This window comes from Chelonoidis abingdonii, chromosome 3 (assembly GCF_003597395.2).
Source record: "Chelonoidis abingdonii isolate Lonesome George chromosome 3, CheloAbing_2.0, whole genome shotgun sequence".
Lineage (NCBI taxonomy): Eukaryota > Metazoa > Chordata > Testudines > Testudinidae > Chelonoidis > Chelonoidis abingdonii.
In genome coordinates, this window is record NC_133771.1 from 89173143 (window position 1) to 89193483 (window position 20341).

Consider the following 20341-nt stretch of genomic DNA (forward strand, 5'->3'; position numbering starts at 1 on the left):
TTTCCATAATGTTTCCCTGGTTTGATGTCATGCTAACTGGATTATATAGTTATCCAGGTCATCCTAATTATCCTTTCAAAATACATTGTCTTTTTCCCCCATACTCTAGAACTTTCCTAATGTTCCAAGATTTGTTAAAAATCAGCATTAATGGTTCAGAGACTTCCTTGGCCAATTCTTTTAATACTCTTGGATGCAGGCTCTCTGATCCTGCAGATTTTAAAACATTGACTGGTGAAAAAGTGTGATTTTTTAAAAATGTATTGGTGTTCCTTTCCAGAAGTTTCAGAACAGTTCTGTGTCTGTCAGTGCCCACTAAAGGATTTTTATTAATTTGTAACATAAATGTCACCAGCTTGTTTAAATATGTTGCTAATACTTGCTGTTTCATGGAGGTAGGAGAGTTTTGTTTTGTTTTAATACTAGCAAGTAGAAGCAGAATAGTTACCAGAGGAAAAGGTCTGAATTTCTCAATTAGCAATCGCAACAGTCTGCATAGAAGTTATGTAGCAGAGTCCAACAGAGTGCTCATGGCTTGGCAAGTGGCCCAAGTGACAAACCCAAGAGTTAAAAATTAAAACCAAAACCAAAAATAAACAAAACATTTGTTTCCAACTGGAAATGCATACAAAATCCCAGCCATTCTCAGTGCATGAATCCCATCCTGTGCGCATGTATTGGGTACCATAGCTAATAGCACCATGTCCTTAAAAAGAACAGGAAACAAACAGGAAAATGCTTCGTTGTACTTAGTTTGTTAATTGGGGAGCACTATTTAGGATTTGCCTGTGTCAGCAATCAACTGTGTCAGAACTCATTTGGCCAGCGTATCAAGATAATTTTTAAACCTTACTTTAAAGAACTCAGCTCTGTAGGTTTTAAGGGTGGTGGTGACTGAGGGAGAAAGGTGATCATAACTCATTTGGGCAGATTTCAATGATGAGACAATTCTAAAAATATTCTGTCACCTTGAGTATTCAATTGCTAGACGGCTAGAAATATCACATGCACAATACACGTTACATTAATAGTGCTACAGCTTTTGTGGCAATCACAGCCAAAAGTTTTGAGCGATTTTTTTTCACAGAACATTAGCTTGTTTGACAGAAAGCAACACTGCTGTACAGTTTTATACACCAATAAAGGCTAGATTTGAGAGCTGCTTCTTTGAAAGAAACCTTTCAGTCAATGATCAGTATTGCAAACACTGAACAGCTCATTCCCTGTATTTCACCAGATTATTGCTTTACTAGCATAGTAATTGCAAGAAGGCCTATTAAATTAATACGTGAATATTCAGAATATGACTATACAACCTAAGATAAAATATTAAACAATAAAAATTGCATTTCGACCATCAAAATGTATTACTTGACTAAACACGGTTTCAATATTCTTATGCAGTAATAAGACTAATGTTGATCAATTTGTCTATGCATAAAAAACCTTTTCCTGTGACATTTACGTGCCCAAATATTAATGATGAAATAAAGAGAGCTATTCTAGAATAGCTCTTCCAAACACAGAACTGTGAAATACTCTACATGTTCACCCATCCTTGACATTGAACTCCAGCTGTTTTGAATCATATTAGCTTTGTAGTTTGGACAATGATACCAACAAACAAATGGCCAAGTACATCCCCTATTAAAGGTGATGCCAAAATGGTATTTTCCCCTTCTTCTCTCCATGATTTAAACAAAAGAACAAATATCCAAAGGTAAAATGCTCTCTTTTAATTACTAAATTAAGAAAGTTAAACAGTTTTAAAATGTAAACTTGCAAATAAATCATAACAAAATGTAATTAAGACTTTAAAATTTGCAACTCAGTATTAAAAACTCAATAGAAATAGAAAGGAATTGTTTTTGGTTAAATGTAAGTCACTCAAGGCTGGTACAAATAGCTGAAAAAGTAATACTTTGTTCTGTGCATCTCCCATGAAATGTAAAGAAGTGCATAGTAATTCCACTGGAGAACTCGCAGACATATAGAAAGTAATTTCATTAGCAGTACAGGACATTTAACACACTTATTTTACAATGGGCAATGTTACACACAAAACAGAAAATCCTAGTTGCATGATAAACAGTTTAGTAGGTGGACATGACTAAAATGCTATGGTTTTAAGATCTTTTGAATGTGGTTACAATGTTTATTAAATAAAAGTTTTTGAAACATTTCAGTATACATGTTTTGATACAAGAACTTGCAGTTTCAATCTTCCAGTTCAAAAGGTGATGGTGTGGTTTTTCTTAATTTAAGTATGTTCATTTTAATTTGAAGAACAAATTATAACACGCTTGTCAAAGATTGGAAACATTACTGTAAATACAGCACATGATTCCTGAAAGAGCAAAGTTACAACCATCTACAAGTACATAGTCATAAACAAAAAGTGCAATCCAATTGAAAAAAATTCATGCTTGGCAAATGCCAAAAATTAGATCACTGGCTTTCAGAATCTTACCAGTGTTTACATGTTATGTTCTGGGTACTACTGCATCAGCCTGGCTCATTCAATCTGAAATGAGTTTCCTCTGCAACAGAACCCATATACTGTATGTACAGGTATGTATATATATTATATTATATATATATATATATATATATAAAAAAAGCAAAAAACAAACATCTGCCTGATTCTTTTTTTGTTCAAACATGAAAAAAAATGTTTTAGACAAAGAGGCCACTTTTGGAAAATAATACTTTGAATTGAATTGGGAGGAGACCAGTTAAAATCACATAGGTTTCGCATTCTTTAAAAAGGAAAGCACTAGGATCAGTTATTGGCACTAAGTTACTATTTACACTGAACAGAGGTTTTGCAGTTTACATAACATCAATACAATGCAGTTTCTGAGTCTCTGACTAAGAAAAAAAAAGTTTTTCTCCTTGTCATAGAGGACATTCAGATTATTAGGACAAGTGGTCATGGACAAGTTCTGTAGAAGTTCTCAACTTCAGACTCATGTGCATTCTGGTGCTGGAAGATGCTGCACTTTGGCGAAGCCGGTCACTGAGTTGGAAGCTAATGGGGCGTGGGGGAGGACACCTGTTAATGACAGTCTGTGTAGACCAGGAATTTACAGGTTGTCACCAGGTTGGTACTGGGGTTCTGTTGCAGTAAAGTAGTCTTCAAGGAAACCCTGCAAATATTCAAAAGTTGGACGTTCTTCTGGGTCTTTTTTCCAGCAGTGGATCATAAGCTCATGCAGGGAGCTGGGACAATCCTGAGGACATGGCATCCTATAACCACGTTCTACCTGTTCCAAGACTTCACGGTTATTCATACCTACAAAGAGACAATGTGAAATGGTCTCTGTTAAAATACACAGACTTCATGTATAATACATACACTTTTCTCAAGCTTATTCAGTCCTTTTTTGTAAAATAAGCAACAAAAACAAAAAGTTCCAGCTTTATAACTACTCCAGTATAAACTGGATCCATTTTCTTCCTAAGCAATGAACTCATCTAAACCACAGATTAGTAAAACACTGCTCTCAGGAATATCCCTATATCCACTCCATTGCCTTCAAATGAATTGTCATAAGTGTAACAAAGGGCAGACTATGGTGATGTGTCAAAAGATAGTTGTGCAATTGTCTGTGAAAAGGTTTGTTTAGAGTTATTATAGCCTTTTGGTATGCAGAGCTTTTTTTCCCCCCTAACCAGAATCCTAAAAGTTTTTAAAAATAAGAAAATTGACTTTTATAAAGGCTCAATTTGAGCCTGAATTTTAAAAAAATATTTTAGTACTTGCTGGGAATGATATGGGCAGAATTCAATAAGAATACAAACAACACTGCTTTTAGACTATCAGATATCACTGACAGCATCTCTAATATTTGTATAGAAGTTTGTTATTGGTGACCTATAGTCCCTTGTTCTGCATCTGACTTTGTTCATCCTGTGCTACTTGATATTAACTGTAGAATTTGCTTTGACTGAAAACTGTAATGGTTACATATGGGAGTGCAGTTTTAAGGGTATGGGTTAGTGCCAATGTAGTTTCGAACACACAGCAATGTTCCTTCTGTTACTTCCTATCCAAAAGAGAACAAGTTTGTTCTGATGGAGGAGATGGGTAAAATATAAAAAACAACCCTGCTCGCAAGGAGACCAATTCTCCCTGTAGAGAGAGAGCTCTTCCATGATCCCCCTCCTCAAGCTATGAGACATACTCCCCACTATGTGTTCCACTGCCAGACATCTGCCTTCCTTATCTGTGCCTTGACTTTCCATTTTTTCTCCCCAACAACAGATCATTCACCCTAACTAGCTAAATATTAGCAACCTTCACTTCAGCTTAACTAAATTCTTTGATTCTTTTCCTGTTTTTTTTTTAATAATTTAAAGGAAAAAATCCAGTACCTCTGCCATACAGAAGTATTTACCAGAAAATATATACATTAATTACACCTTAAATGGCTGCTTGGATTCCGGCTTGCTAGTACTGTAACAAGTTTTCTGCCAAGCCATACCTGCAGACATAGTATCCTTAACCCCGTGGGTACTGCTGAGAAACTCTGTAGGCATCTCGGACTCTAAACACACTAGGCCAGCCAGACTTTTAGCATATCTTAAAAGTCTGCCACATACCAAATGGAAATCCAGATGGGCCTCATTTGTCAACATGCAACTTCCAAAATACATCCCACCAGTTTTTGAAAATGGCAAAAACCCCAGTGCTCTGCAAGCCCTTCACCAGAAACCAAAGGTGAAGTTTCTAGGTCTCACTGTTTTTGAGACACACCATCAAAGCAGTGAAAATCTGTCATGCAAGCAAAATGTCCGTAAGTATTTGTTTCATGCCACCAATGTACAATGTACATAAAACACAAAAGCATAAAGGCAGCTCTTGTCCCAAAGAGATTACAATTGATGAGACAGGCACGTAAAAGGTGGTACGCCCTGGGAAATACAGAAGCTGGATGACAAGCTCCTCTAATTTTTCAAACTCTTATCTTTGAATCAGCTGGGTCAAGTCACCTCACATTTTAATATAAAAATCTCTTCGGTGCTTCCTGTCCCTCACAGGCTCAATTATAATTCTTTCAGCCTTGAACAAAGAAGGTGCCAGACATAGGTAAAAAAATATTGTTTGTTTACATTCTAGAATTTTTATGTTGGCTGGGTCCCTTCACATGCCAGGCAAGTACAACACAGATAGCAGGAGCACCATCACCACCAACTTCCCTCCCAAATGTGAATTAATTAGGATTTTGTTATTCTGGGATATTAGTTCAGTATTTTTATCCAGTGTATTATTTCATGCAGGCCAGTACATGGGGAAACTTGATAGCAGACTATATGCGTAAGGAAAAGCCTAAGGAGAGAGTGAGGAAGGGGAAGGAGAAACAGTTCTCAACCTCCCTCTCTCCCTTTTTTTAACACGTGGGAAAGATTAACAAATTCCATGTACTGTGCTAACTGGAAACATATTGACATTCTGCCTCCACCCCAGAAAATCCAGCTATAAAATAATGAATCTGGCTATTGCTAGTCATCCTAGTGTTAGCCAGAACAATTCCTCTCACAAAGTCTGAGACTCATTCAAGCTACCCCTGGCATTCATTTCGGAAATTCATATCTCCGCCAATAGCTACAGAATCCATACTTATCCAATCAACTTTACTGTGTTTCAAATGAAATGAGCTATCAATTTAAAAGAGACAGTGCCAAGATAAAAAAAAAATCATCTTTGAATCCATCTGTATTACTAGGCAGATACTTGATTTACTGGAATCATTTAAAGCATTACGTTTATTTTGTACTTCTTATGCTGTTTGTTTACTTTCCGACAGACTTTTTAATAGGATAAGTGAATCTAGATAGGGCAGTTTCACTGTTTCTTCTACATTAGCACAAGGCTGTTGTATTTCCATTTCTAACAAAGCAGAATATTTAAATGGTTTGTACAGTTCACTTCTCATCTATAAAAATCCAACCTTTTAATTTACTTGAACAAACACATACAATCAGTTGTATCTGTAGGTTTCCAAACCCTTTACAAGTTCTCTCTTACAAAATGTATGTCTGGGAAATAAACTGCTCAATAACATCCTATTTTAGGCAGCAGAAATTTCACTGTCCTGGATTTCAGCCGCATTCAAACTTTTTCTAGAACTAGCATTTGGGCCAGCGAAAATATCTGCACTTACGTTCTAAAAAGCAATTTTTCTATTAGCTCCTGATTCCACCATAGGAGTGAGAAAACACACTCCGTTACTGGTGAAGGATGTTGCCATTTTAAGACCATACATCTCTTTCCTGTCTCAGGTTATTAAGAGATTTGCATGTGAATCACTAAAGCTGCTGGGAAGCTATACAAATCTGCTGCCCAAAGCTATACAGATCAAAAACAGAGATGCTCTCCCATCTGGTTTACCTAGAAAAGCCCGGACACAGTCTCTCACTCCCAATCACTCTCCTTTATTTTGGGGGAAAGAGGCAGAGTGTCATAAATGAGATCTAAAAGCTCAGTTCTGGCCTGTAGAGAAGTCCCGCTAGCAAACAAAGGGCTTGTCTACACTGGCACTTTACAGTGCTGCAACTTTCTCGCTCAGGAGTGTGAAAAAACTCCACCCTGAATGCTGCAAGTTTCAGCACTGTGAAGTGCCAGAGTAGACAGTGCACCAGCCACTGGTGGGTCTTTTTTTTTTTTTTTTTTTTTAAGAGTGCTGGGAGAGCTGTCTCCCACCGCTCTGCTGCAACTACAGAAGCCATGTTAAAGCACTGCTGCAGCAGCGCTTTAATGTTGCCAGTGAAGATGTGCCCAAACTGAGGAAGAGTGCTGCAGACTGTCTTCCGAGGACTCCCTTGTCAGCCCTGGAGCAGAAGGTAGGATTGAGGAGGAGAGGCATGCATGCTACAGAGACTGCGGGCAGCACTCTGGGAACAGGTTTCTGTAACTTAGCCCCCTTGGGCTGTCTAAATTTCAGCAGCAGCCTCTTTAGCCTAAATCAGGAGGGTGCAGTGATGGCTTTATGCTAGTGTTTACTCCCCTACTCCTTTTCCCTGGCTGAATTTAGTGCTGCATCTTTTAAAGGCACAGCACATAATCACACTCTAAATTAAACGGGGATATTTCAAGATACCCATGATTTGTCATACCTTTTCCACAAGGTTAATTTAGGTTTCTCTTCCTATGTAGCTCTTACTATGTTGATCCAAAGGGTATCTCCCTTAAGTGAAAGCTTTCCCAATTCTTGCAATATACAGTCATGCTGCCTCCTCTGCACGAATTATTTCTCTGTCCCATACAGCCACCCTCTCCACCTTCACATTCCTTCACTATACGTTTCTTCTGAGCTACCCATAGAAAGTGAGTTCTATGTATAGCTGTAACACAACCAAACCTCAAAATCAACCCCACAGCTGATTTCTCACAATACCTTTTACATCTTTTAGACTGTGTTTAGCATCAATGCACTTGGTACTGTACAATACACAAAGTAAAACTGTCTCTACTTTGACAATTTTCGTCTAAGGCTATGCCTTCACTACCATGGAATAACTAACCCACATAAACTCACTGCTGTAAAATCTTGTGGAAACAAGGCACTTGAGTTCTACTGTGTGGTACAGTAGGTGAGGTCAACCACAGATGTGAGGAAAAGTGCTGACCTTACCTAGCTACCTAATGGTAAAGACTATGGTACCTTGTCTCTACTAGGATTTTACAGCAGGATAGCTAATGCACGTTAGTAAAAAAGCAGCTTCTTTGCAGTGAAGACACAGCTGTACCCTAAAATCATCAGGGTAGGAACTGTTTATTTGGGGTATTGTAAAGTACCCAACTGATTACTGACTCTACATAAACAATAAGGATCTCCCTCTGCTTCATTTGAGATGCTGCCGGTTTGTAGGCTCAACTGGGTGTTGAACTCCAGTGGTAGACATTTGTGAAGCCAGCTCCTGAGTCCCTGGCATCAATATTTCTTTTTCTCTAGGTGCTCAAAAAACAACCAAACTAGAGAAGCACATCTGGACTGCATGTGTCTCATACCCTTTACTATATCAAAAATATATATCGGGGTCGGCAACCTTTCAGAAGAGGTGTGCCGAGTCTTCATTTATTCACTCTAATTTAAGGTTTTGTGTGCCAGTAATACATTTTAACGTTTTTAGAAGGTCTCTTTCTATAAGTCTATAATATATAACTAAACTATTGTTGTATGTAAAGTAAATAAGTTTTTAAAAATGCTTAAGAAGCTTCATATAAAATTAAATTAAAATGCAGAGCCCCCGGACCGGTGGCCAGGACCCAGGCAGTGTGAGTGCTACTGAAAATCAGCTCGCGTGCCGCCTTCGGCATATTTGCCATAAGTTCCCTACTCCTGATATATATTGAAGTACCTTTGCAAGAGAAATGCAAATACCAATTCAAACAACTGTATGCTTCAAAGCCAATGTTCTCCGTCAAGGAATTGTGTATATTTATCTGTAAAATGTGATGCCACAATCACTAAATAGCATTTGTTAGCTAAAGGTGAAGTACAGTAAATTGCATTATGATGTTTTAATCCTTCACAGGATATCTTTTTTCCAAGTGTGTTATTAAAGGGTTTGAGAAATATGTTTAAATTGCATTTAACTCTGTACAACATAGGAATAAATTTGTCCAACAGCTAAGAAAAACTGACTATTCCCTCAAATGGATTTAAAACCCTTACTTATGCTATGGGTCAGACTTTAAGAAAATGTCCTCTAATAGGCAGAGACATTCTCATGTGCTGATAGCATTCAGCACAAAAACGGAGTAGCTGTCAACTTTGGGTGTGTGAATGACGGTCCATATTTGGAGGCAATTTTTAAAGAGGCCCATCAAAAAGGCCAACTTTCAGTTTTACAAAAACAAAAACAGTTGTCATCTTTGGAAGATGAAACTCAGGCTGAGTCAGCAAAGTTGACAGGTGGACTGGATAAGAGTTCCAGCTCTGGCGCATCTCTGAACCTCATTCGTAACTCTGTTACACCAGCATAAAAACCAGGGTAACTCCACAGCAGTCAGTAGAGCTGCACCACAGTAAAACCAGTGTAAGAGTGAAGGATCAGGCTAATTTATACTCACATGCCCAAGCTAATATATTTATCTAGCCACACTCCAAGGGGGACAACCACTGGAAAGGCCAACAAAGAGGCAGCACCACACTTTCAAACCCTCAAGAGGGAAGAAAATGATCTGTTTTTAAAAATGGTTTATGTTATCATTTCCTATGTATTTTTTTCCTAAAGCAGGAATAATTCTCCTGGGATTAGCCAATATTTTCAAGAACCACTTTGAACATTTTGAGCTAACAGCCAAATGACTGACTCTTCCTCACAATGAACAGTATCTTATGATGCAAACAGTCCTACTGAAATCCATGGAAGAATGCCTGTGGATATGTGATTAGTACTATTTGCCATAAGACGTGGTTGCACAATTGGGACCTTAGCCTTTGTAAACAGAGCTTTGCTATTTTCCAAAGGCCACGCTCGGATGGAATTCTGTACAGGATTTGATGGCACTGTGGCAGATACGTCTCCAAGTCGAGCATGTACCTATGCTGCCATTCCATGCATGAACATACTAATAGCAATTTTAACACCAGAAAGCAGGACAGGCAAGGCAGATGTGCTTGTTCAGTGTAGTTGGAATGTGTGGCTGCGCTGCCTGATAAGCAACATTTAGACAATAATCCTGCTGTACAACAGCCAAAGCATTGTAGCCTCCTAGTTCTCAGCTGTGGTAAAGAGAAGATTAAGATCCAAGGGGAATCTGGGTAAAGCAAAAACAGTAAAACTAAAAATAAGTTTATATTCATTTTGGCTTTGGTTCTCTGACACCCCATGCAGTATTTATTTCCCTCTCATGTACTAATAGCGACTAATATTGTTGAAGTTGCTTACTTCAAGCACTTGTTTTCTAAAGGGTTAAAGAGAACTCCAATAAATGAACTGAACATTGTAGCCCATCTGTTAAGGAATCACACTACTGCTGGTAGAGACTTCTAGAGCTGGGCTGTAAGGTTTAATTGTGAGCCTTGACATCCCTTGAATCTCTGCCTCCTTTTCATCCCAGTGTCTGAGGCTCACAGCTTCGCCTCCTTCACACCCAAAACAGAGCACCGAGGTGCTTGATTTGCAGACTGAGGGAGAGAGAATGCCACACTTCTCATTCATATCCACAATATTTCCCCATCCTCTGTCTGTCTTCCTTTTTCTGCTTTATGTTGTGCCTCCCACCTTTTAGTCAAACAAAACAAGATTATAAAATAATCCCTTTGCCCCAGGTATTCACAGTGGCATGGTATCTCTGCAGGCAGACCTGTAAGTGCACACCTGGCAAACAATCCACAGACATATCATCTCTTGTAGCACATTTCAAGTGAAGGTGTTTTCTTTTTTCCAGTCCTCAAGACTATAAGCAGCACTGTCCGTAGACTGTATCCCTCACTCTCTTCAAAAGCTATTGTTTGATATACGGCTCTGACTGCTTTGATAATTACAGAAATTGACTCTGCAGCATCACACAGATTGGTCTAATATCCTTTCAATTATAACCTACTAGCAGTCTGTTATATCATACAAAACCCATGCAGTGATAAGCTTTACCAGTGCTTAACTATTTGGATAAGTGTTAAGGAAAAATACAAAGGGTCTAGACGTTCTAGTTTTCTCATTTCACAGACTGTATTCACAATGTTGAGGAAAGAAGAGATTTATTCTCCATGAAGTGCACTGTTGTCACCATTCCCTTCCCTCCGACACGAACACCAATGTCCTTTAGAACAGGAGTGGGCAAACTATGGCCTGCGGGCTGAATCTGGCCCATCAGGGCTTTGGATCCAGCCCGCAGGATTGCCACCTCTATGATGCCGCGGGCCCCACGCCACTCCCAGAAGCAGACGGCACCACGTCCTTAGGGAAGGGGGTGAGGTAAGAGGGCTCCATGCGCTGCCCTTGCCTGCAGGCACCACCCCTGGAGCTTCCTTTAGCCAGGAACAGGGGACCGTGGCCAATGGGAGTTTCGAGGGAGGTACCCGAAGGCAAGGGCAGCGCGCGGAGCCCTCTGCCCCCCACAGGGGCCGCAGAGATGTGATGCTGGCCGTTTCTTGGAGCGGAGCTGCGCGCTGCTGCCCCCCCCCCCCCGGGAGCCACTCTAGGTAAGACAGCCAGTGGGCCGGACGCCTTGCACCTCGAACCCTGCCTGCATCCTGCGACCCAACCCCTGCCCTGGAGTCCCTCCCCACCCCCGCCCTCGCCACGCCCAAACCCGTCCTGAGCCCCTCCCCCCTCCTGTGCCCCCCCTCCCCCAGCCCTGCACTCCCTTCCGCACCCCAACCCCCAGCCACAGCCCTATGCTCATGGCCCTGCATGCAATTTCCCCACCCAGATGTGGCCCTTGGGCCAAAAAGTTTGCCCACTCCTGCTGTAGAAGCTGTTAGAGTGAAACTGCCCGTTCTGAAAACATGCACAAGCAAGTCCATTCGTCTCTAATGTAAGTATCACTCCATGGCAGGGTTTCAGAAGGAAAATAACAGGCCCTCACTTTCCCCTCCCTAGAGAATTTAACCCATTTGTGAACCTGCACTGGATTGGTACCGACATGTTACATGAATAATTTCTTTCATTTCCATCGGTTTTTGTACTTAGGATAGAGATTTAGAAGTATTTTAAAAGAGATTTGGCAATGTCAGGTATCAAAGCTGGTACAATTAGACTGATATATAAATGGATAAATCCATTCTGTATCTTATCTTCTGGTGTTAAAAAAAATTGAATGTAAATGCTACTGTGACTTATTTGGGCTACAACACAGTATTTTACATTGTCTATTATTTTTCTGGAAAAAAATGATCAATTTAATTGATATTAATAAAAATAAATCAGAATGAAGGTAGGTTAGATTTACTGTCTGGACAAAACCCTTATAATGGTGAATACATTTGGGCCCCAAATTAGGAAAGTATTTAGGCATATGCACAACTTCAAGCATGTGAGTATAATCCCATCTGAATTCAATGGAACTACTCTTGTGTAAAGTTATGAATGTACTTAAGAACCTTCCTCAACTGAGACCTAGATTAGTATTGTCAACGGCTTTTCTTACCTGGGTATGGCACTCTCCCTTTTGTTACAAGCTCTGTGAGTAATATTCCAAAAGACCATACGTCTGATTTTATTGTGAACCTTCCATACAATGCTGCTTCTGGCGCAGTCCATTTAATGGGGAACTTTGCACCTAACGAAAGAAACAAACGAGTTATGATCAAGATGTGGGCAGCACAGAAGTAACAAATGACGGTTTCATTCTGTGGGTGCTGTAACAGTCAAAGTACTGCATACAGATATTAGCAAACAACTCGGTGGAATACGGTCAAGGCTGTAATGTGTGATTCATAGGAAGCAGGGTGGGTAGAATTTGTGAAGGGAAGGGAAGGCTTAAGAGGGCTTGTGGGATCACAGAATCATAGAAGATTAGGTTTGAAGAGACCTCAAGAGGTCATCTAGTACAACCCCCTGCTCAAAGCAGGACCAACCCCAACTAAATCATCTCAACCAGGGCTTTGTCAAGCTGGGCCTTAAAAACCTCTAAGGATGGAGATTCCACCACCTCCCTAGGTAACCCATTCCAGTGCTTCACCACCATCCTAGTGAAATAGTGTTTCCTAATATCCAGCCTAGACCTCCCCCACTGCAACTTGAGACCATTGCTCCTTGTTCTGTCATCTGCCACCACTGAGAACAGCCGAGCTCAGTACTCTTTGGAAACCCCCTTCAGATAGTTGAAGGCTGCTATCAAATCTCCCCTCACTCTTCTCTTCTGCAGACTAAATAAGCCCAGCTCCCTCAGCCTCTCCTTGTAAGTCATGTACCCCAGCCCCTTAATAATTTTTGCTGTCCTCCGATGGACTCTTTCTAATTTTTCCACATCCTTTCTGTAGTGGGAGGCCCAAAACTGGATTCAATACTTCAGATGTGGCCTCACCAGTGCCAAATAGAGGGGAATAATCACTTCCCTTGGTCTGCTGGCAATGCTCCTAGTAATGCAGCCCAATATGCCGTTAGTTTTCCTGACAACAAGGGCACACTACTGACTCATATCCAGCTTCTCATCCACTGTAATCTACAGATCCTTTTCTGCAGAACTGCTGCTTAGCCAGTCGGTCCCCAGCCTATAGCAGTGCATGGAATTCTTCCGTCCTAAGCGCAGGACTCTGCACTTGTCCTTGTTAAACCTCATCAGATTTCTTTTGGCTCAATCCTCTAATTTGTTTAGATCACTCTGGACCCCATCCCTACCCTCCAGCGTATCTACCTCTCCCCCCAGCTTAGTGTCATCCACAAACTTGCTGAGGCGCAATCCATCCCACCATCCGGATCATTAATAAAGATGTTGAAAAAAACCGGCCCCAGGATTGACCCCTGGGGCACTCTGCTTGATACCGGCTGCCAACTAGATATCGAGCCATTGATCACTACCTGTTGAGCCTGATAATCTAGCCAGCTTTCTATCCACTTTCTATTCCATTCATCCAATCCATACCTCTAACTTGTTGGCAAGAATACTGTGGGAAACCGTATCAAAAGCTTTGCTAAAGTCAAGGTATATCACATCCACCGCTTTCCCTATATCCACAGGGCCAGTTATCTCATCATAGAAGGCAATCAGGTTGGTCAGGCATGACGTGCCCTTGGTGAATCCATGCTGACTGTTCTTGATCACCTTCCTCTCCTCCAAGTGCTTCAAAATGGTTTTCTCGAGGACCTGCTCCATGATTTTTCCAGGGACTGAGGTGAGGCGCTCTCTCTCTCTCTCTAAGTCCCTGTTAGCATGTTTCTCTCAGAGAAACATTGTCAAAAATTTAAACTCAACATTGTAATTTTACAAAAAAGAAATTTTAAAAACCAATAGAACCTTTTGTGCATGTTTTCAATTAACATTTCCCTGCAGCATTCACAACCCAAACATTGCTACGCCATGCTCGTGCATGACAATAGAAGTGAAATTTATTAGAAAAACACCTTTCTAGATGCACTGTCCAAAGGGAGCAAAAATATAAACAAACAGTAAACCATACATAAAAAAAAAAATCTAATATGTTACTACATGTCAGGATTTAAAAAAAAAATACTGCAAATTAAGTTTCTTTGGATGTGATGTCAGGGCAGAATTTTGGCCTGTGATTTACATCTCGACAGTGTCCTTTTACATTCCCTGAACTGAAAAGTCTGTAGCGATGTGCAGTTCTAATGTGTTCATCCATCATCATAGCATGTAGGAGCCAATGGTGGCAGCAAGTTTGATTTTTCCCTTTATCAGTGAGTAAAATAATGGGTCTTTAAACATTGATATATTTGCTTTTCCGATCATTAAAACATTTTTCTACAAAAATGGTGAAGTGTTCTTTTAAAAAAATCTTACAGTAATAATTAAGTGGCATTTACCTTCTTCTGATTCCTAGTGGCAAACATCCTCAAACTGTGAAACATATTGAATTAGTGAGAATTGTTAGTTTTTACTCACAGAAGTTGTTTAGCTTTAAAAAGATTAATGAAAATCACAACTTTGACAAATGACTTCTAGGTAGTTAATTTACTGCACTGCTTACAGTAATTTGCTAATACTGTTTTGCTATCTCATTCAGTGATCAGTGCCTTGAATTTTCTCCTGTTCTAAGCAATATGACTTGGGCTCAGAATACAGAGTAACAAAGTAAATCTTGAGTTCCCCTTAATTGGTAAAATGCCAGACATTATTTAAATATATTGTAGGAATAGTTTTAAACTGAAGAGCTGAATTATTTACAAATTAATACATACAGCTAAAGCAAATGGAACACAAGTTGAGTTGCTTAGGTAAGTCTTGCCAAACTTAAAGACACAGGCCAACATTTTCAAATATGGGTGCACTGGATTAGTGTAGAGGGCCATGATGCAGTGTATGACAATGTCTAGCCTGCAATCACAGTGATGGTGTGAAGTGTTTGCTGTATATCACCTTTGTAAGAAGCCATAAGTGGATAATGTGTTTTTATAGGTGGCTAAGGGGCTGCAACACCAAAATGGTGCAATGTAGACACGCCTTCTGAGAGCAAGAGGGTGGTTGATCAGCAGTGCTGGCCAAGCCCTGGCCTCCCTTTTACAGTGAAAAGCAGACTTAACTGCCACTGCTAAATGCACTCCTCCCAATGCCTGCCTATGCCTCACATGGGTACAATGCCTCAAGACACTACAGTTCAGATGCCATCCTGGCACAGCTTTGGATCTACAAACTGTAACTGAGCCCACAGATTGCAATACATTATTTAAAGTCACAGGTAGGGCTAAGACAGTACATTAAACTAGCCACATTCATGCTGTGAACAAACAAAGTCAGATAAAATATACATTACTGACAAATGTGCTAAGAAGTCTCATGGGCCAGTTCCTCATCTGGCATAATTTGGTTTATTTCCACTGGTGTGAATGGAACTATGCAGATTTATATCCGGGGGGGGGGGGGTCTGACTCAGTGGTTTCTGCTGGAACTGTAAGTACTGTGTTTATTAAAAGCTAACAGATCTGTAACGTGACTGACAAACCAATCACTATCTAAATATATTAGGTCAGCACAGCCTGTCCTTACCCAGAAGTCAGGTCTGAATTGATTGCTTTTATCCCCACTTATCAAACAGTTTCTGAATTAATTCTGTGTGAGAGCAGCAATTCTTGTCTGGCTGTGCTGCTTACATCATGGCCTTAAGACAAACAAACAGCTAGCTCACTGGAGTCAGTGCAAGGAAATAAAGTCCATCAGACACATGGATTCTTAGGCCAGTGACTCTACTAAAAAAGGATATTAATAAGAGTCACAAGCCTGCAGGGCCATCCCTAGCCATTTGGGTGCCCTATGCCTCCCTCCCCCAGGGTCTGGGAGGCAGGAGCTGTGGGGGGCCACTTTTGGGGGCCCCACAGGCCCAGAGTGGCCCAGGGGATTAGGGGGGGCTGGGAGCAGCCTGCTCTGCTTCCCTCGCCCCGGCCTCTGCTTCATGCTGGAGCGGTCCTTTCCCCAACCCGAGCGACATGGCTGGAGCCGGGGCAAGGGAAGCGGAGCAGGCTGGGGCCAGGTTGCTCCACTTCCTGCCACTGCCAGTGAGTGTGGGGTCACTGGGGGAAGAGGTGGAATGGGGGTGAGCTGGGGGCAGAGTAGGGGGGAAGGGTAAGAGGCAGGGTAGAGGGAGTTGTCCTCCCCCCTCCCCCGCCCCCGGACGGCCCTGCACCTTGCAGGGGGACAGGGGGCAGCTGAGGGATAGGGCTAGGAGCCAGGGCTGGTGCTGCCGCGTATGCAGCATGCGGATGCCTAGGGCACCATGAAATTTAGGGTAATTTGGTGCCCCAAATTTCCTGGTGCCTTATGCAGCTTCATAAGCCGGGTATGCCTAAGGATGGCCCTGTAGGCCTGTTACTAAACTCCCTGGATGTCTGGGCAGGATGAGGGAGAACAGGGCATATCCAAACTAGACTTCGTCAGGATCAGAAGGACAGTAAGCCCAATTTAATTCTCCTTTTCCCCAAGCTACTTTTCATGACAGGAGTATGGGGAGGAGCTGAGTGGAACTCCCAGAATGTATTTTCTCATGCAAAGGAAATCCCTCCAGGCTTTGTTTTGTATTTTTAAATTTAAAACCATAAGAAAAAACAAACAAAAAATCCGACAATTGAAACTGTGTTCCCACTGTCCCAAATCTGCTGCTGTATCACTGCACCCTATGCTGAAATAAACTTGTTACTACATGTCACCAACGATAAGCACTGGGCTTGGCAGAGGACACTACCTTTCTTGAGAAAACAAGACTCTGAGGGTATACTTTTTTTTTTTCTTTTTTTTAAAAGAAGCTAAAATGATAAATCATGGAAACTATTAGGTCAACTATTAGAGAATTTAGTTCAATGTTAAGTAGCACTTGGGGCTGGAAATGGAAAGCCACAGAGATAAAAAATGCTGAAGCAAGCACGTAACAGGAAACAAGTCAGTTTTAGTAGACGACTTTGAGTGACAAATGCTGTGTGGGAGGACCTGAGCCAAAAATGTACTATTAAATCTTGTTTGCTGAGACAACTAATATAAAATTATGAGCCTGGTAAAACATCTCACCTGGGGAAATGGGTCACGGGAGAACTCCAAGTTCTTGACAGAGTTCTAACTGTCTCCCCTACTCTGAACCCCACAGCCTCCTGAACTGGTCACTCTCCTGTCAGTTGAGGACAATTGGATGGGGCTTCCTTTGAAACCCATCAGTGTTTTTTTTCCTCAAACACTCAGGGTTTGCTGTTGAGAAAAACGAATCATTACTCCTTTCCTTCCATGCTACTTCTGGCCCTAGACATGAGAGATGAAGAACAGGAACCAAACCTTGGATGTTCTGTATTGTGGTACAGTCAATTGCAAACACCATAGTCTGGTTAGCTGGAGAACCAGGTGCCAGTTCTCTGCAAAGGACTGACAGAGCACAAAGAAAACTCCCATTTCAAGAAAAATCAGAACAGATACACCAGAGCATTGAGACAAAAATGTATCCGAGAGTTCACAAACAGACATACGCGAGCCACAAAAATAGCTCTAGGTGGTCTGGAAGGCATCAGAAAAATCCTTATTGTTTCATCAGTGCTGGAGTAGCATTACCACAAGTGCTGCCAATATATGCAATAGACACGTGGACTGGAAAATAAATCCCATTTTACAGAGGACATTTTAAATTTGTTTCAGCTGCTCCTGCTTATAACAGGAACCACTCCTTCCCAGCAGCTTTCCCAAGCAGTCATGCCATGTGCCTGGCTAAGGCTCTACATCACTCAGCTGGTTCAAAGTTCAATGGGAACAATGCCCTGTGGGAAATCTTGGGTAGGAAGTGATGCAAGGACTCTGACTCACTGGTCTGCAGGAGAAAAGGAGGCGGTAGGGAGACAATTAACTCTGAAGTTTGCCTTACAAGGCTGACACAAACAGTGCCATTTAAGACAACTATGCAGAAAAATTAGACTGTGACCCGGAGGAAAGTGATACAATGGCAACTAGCAAAGAGGAGGCAACAGCCTTTCAAATGAGTGTCATTTTAATATACAATTTCTTTCCTTTGATTATTCACTTACGTACTAGAAAAGGCAAGATTTTCTTTTTTTTTTGACAACAAAGCAAGACAAGAGAAGCCAAATGTTCACCAGAAGCCATATATTCAATGGCAGTACATAGTTTCTAGTCACACTCTTTAAATCACACCGGGTGTGACCATCTGTTTCCTTCCTGATGATTGCTGAGAAATGGTGGATGCATGGACCTAACTGCTTGCTATTTACCTTTCATAAATCATGAGCAGTCAGGCCTCTCTGCTTAAATCAAAAATAAAAATAAACTTTTTGGTCAACAAATTGTTACCACCAGCTGAGAAAGATTCATCTGGACCAAGAATCCCACATGCTAAACCACTGGGGCTTAGATCGTCCCCATCTATTTCCTTTCAAAATATTTACATGATATAAAAGTAACAATTTTTGGGGACAGGGCAAAGAAATAATCCTCCCTCGCAAAAAAAACCCCAAACAAAATTAGCTCCCAGAGAAAAGTAGAGAGTAGAGTGTGACTTAAGCTACTTTATTTTAAACTTTAATCTTCGGATTTCACATGGCCCAGCACTTCCTTTCTCCAAAAGGAACTGACAATCTGACCCCCCTCTTTTCCACTCCTGTGTGTCAAAATCACCACAGAGGCAGTAGCCGTCTAGATAAACAGAGCAGTTCCCAGATGCATGCCCTTAAGAGGATTAGACTGATAGGTCATGGGAAACATGCAAAGGCAGCATAACTTCTTTGTGCTACTCTGGTCCCTACCATATTAGTGATCAAAACTGAGTTAAGAAACCATGATTAAATTAAGTTTAAATCAGATTCCAGGCAAAAGTGTTAGGTTATGAAGGGATTTTAAACCTGTTTCTAAGTCCCTAGGTTCATACTGGTTACTCAAATTGTACTAGAAACCAGGGTAATTGGAACTGAGTAAACCTGAGTTTATACCAGGTATGGCCAAATGGCGGCTCGCAAGCAGCATGAGGCTCTGACAGGTCAACTGTGGCTCTCAGAGCTTGGGGTTTCACCATGTGGGGGCGAGGGATTTGAACTGGTGCTTGCAGCTTCAGCTCCACTGGGGGATGGGGTAGGGGTGGTGTGAAGGTTCAGGATTTCACCCTGCAGCGGGGTGAGCCAGAGCTCACGGCTTCAGCTCCGTGGGGGCAGGGCGCTGATGCTCAGGGTTTCGGCCTTGCAGGAGGAGGCGAGCTGGTGCTGGGGGTTTCAGCCCTGAAGGTGGCGCCTAGGCTCCGGCTTCAGCTGCATATGCTCATTATAACAGGGAACTGCATTACTGTATTGCTGTGCAGACCTCCAGTGCTGTGATCTCCCTGCATGCTGCACACTACAGGCTGTGTTTACTGTTCGTAAGTTGCATTTGAATAGTTTTAGATTTAAGTGTTAACCCTATGTTAATTTTGTGGATAACAATGGCATCTTCAAACTGTAAGAAATGCAAGTATGAAGAAAACCAAAGTTTTCAGACAGAATGGGAAGAAGATTTTGCATTCAATAATATAAGTTGGCAAACCTTTGTGCCTTATCTGCAATGCATCGCGCTCTCTCTACAAAGCAAGCAACTTGAAATGTTACTATGAAATGACTCACAATAATTTTCACCTAAGTACCCTCCTGGATCAGAATTAAGGAAAAACAAGCTAACCATATTAAAATTATACCTCAACAGTCAACAGACACTACTTTCTGCATTCAGTAAGGAAGCTGACACAACGACTGAAACAAGTTTTGTTATGGCATGGAATATCGCTCTTGAGAAACATCTGTATTGTGATGGAGAATTTGTTAAGAAAAAATATTGCAGAAGTGGTTGCAATTTTAGATCCAAGGAATACAAAACCTTAACAACTAATACAGAAAATTCCAATTTCACGCCTCACTACAGAGAGGTGGATCTCCCAGATCAGTGCAAATGTTGCAAGCTATATGCAAAATGATGTAAAGAATTCTCTAGCATTCAGCCTAGTTGTCGATGAATCCACAGATATTCAAGATAAATCAAACTAGTGATATTTGTTTGCTATGTTTCACCAGATGTAATTGTGAAAGAAGGAATGTTGGACTTAGTGGCACTAAAAGAAACAACCCGCGATGTTGACAAAAAGAATGCACTTGACAAAGCATTGACAAATGCTGATGTACCACTGGATAAACTGCCCAGTGTTGCAACGGATGGAGTACCTGCAATGGTGGAAAAAAAAGTAGGCCTTACTGGACTCCTGAAAAC

General features: G+C 41.2%; 1 protein-coding gene across 4 annotated transcripts in view; it reads right to left on the reverse strand.

Annotated features, from left to right (window-relative positions):
- Positions 1-1715: 1715 nt before the first annotated feature.
- The window catches only part of FYN (FYN proto-oncogene, Src family tyrosine kinase), a 176090-nt gene continuing 157464 nt past the window's right edge, over positions 1716-20341 (reverse strand). For all 4 annotated transcript variants that reach the window (XM_032772614.2, XM_032772612.2, XM_032772610.2 and 1 more), the window contains 2 exons: positions 12104-12235; positions 1716-3295 (listed from right to left, as the gene is read on the reverse strand). In XM_032772614.2, the coding sequence (XP_032628505.1) occupies positions 3087-3295; positions 12104-12235 (341 nt within the window). In that variant the 3' untranslated portion in view covers positions 1716-3086. The remainder of the gene's footprint in view (positions 3296-12103; positions 12236-20341) is intronic.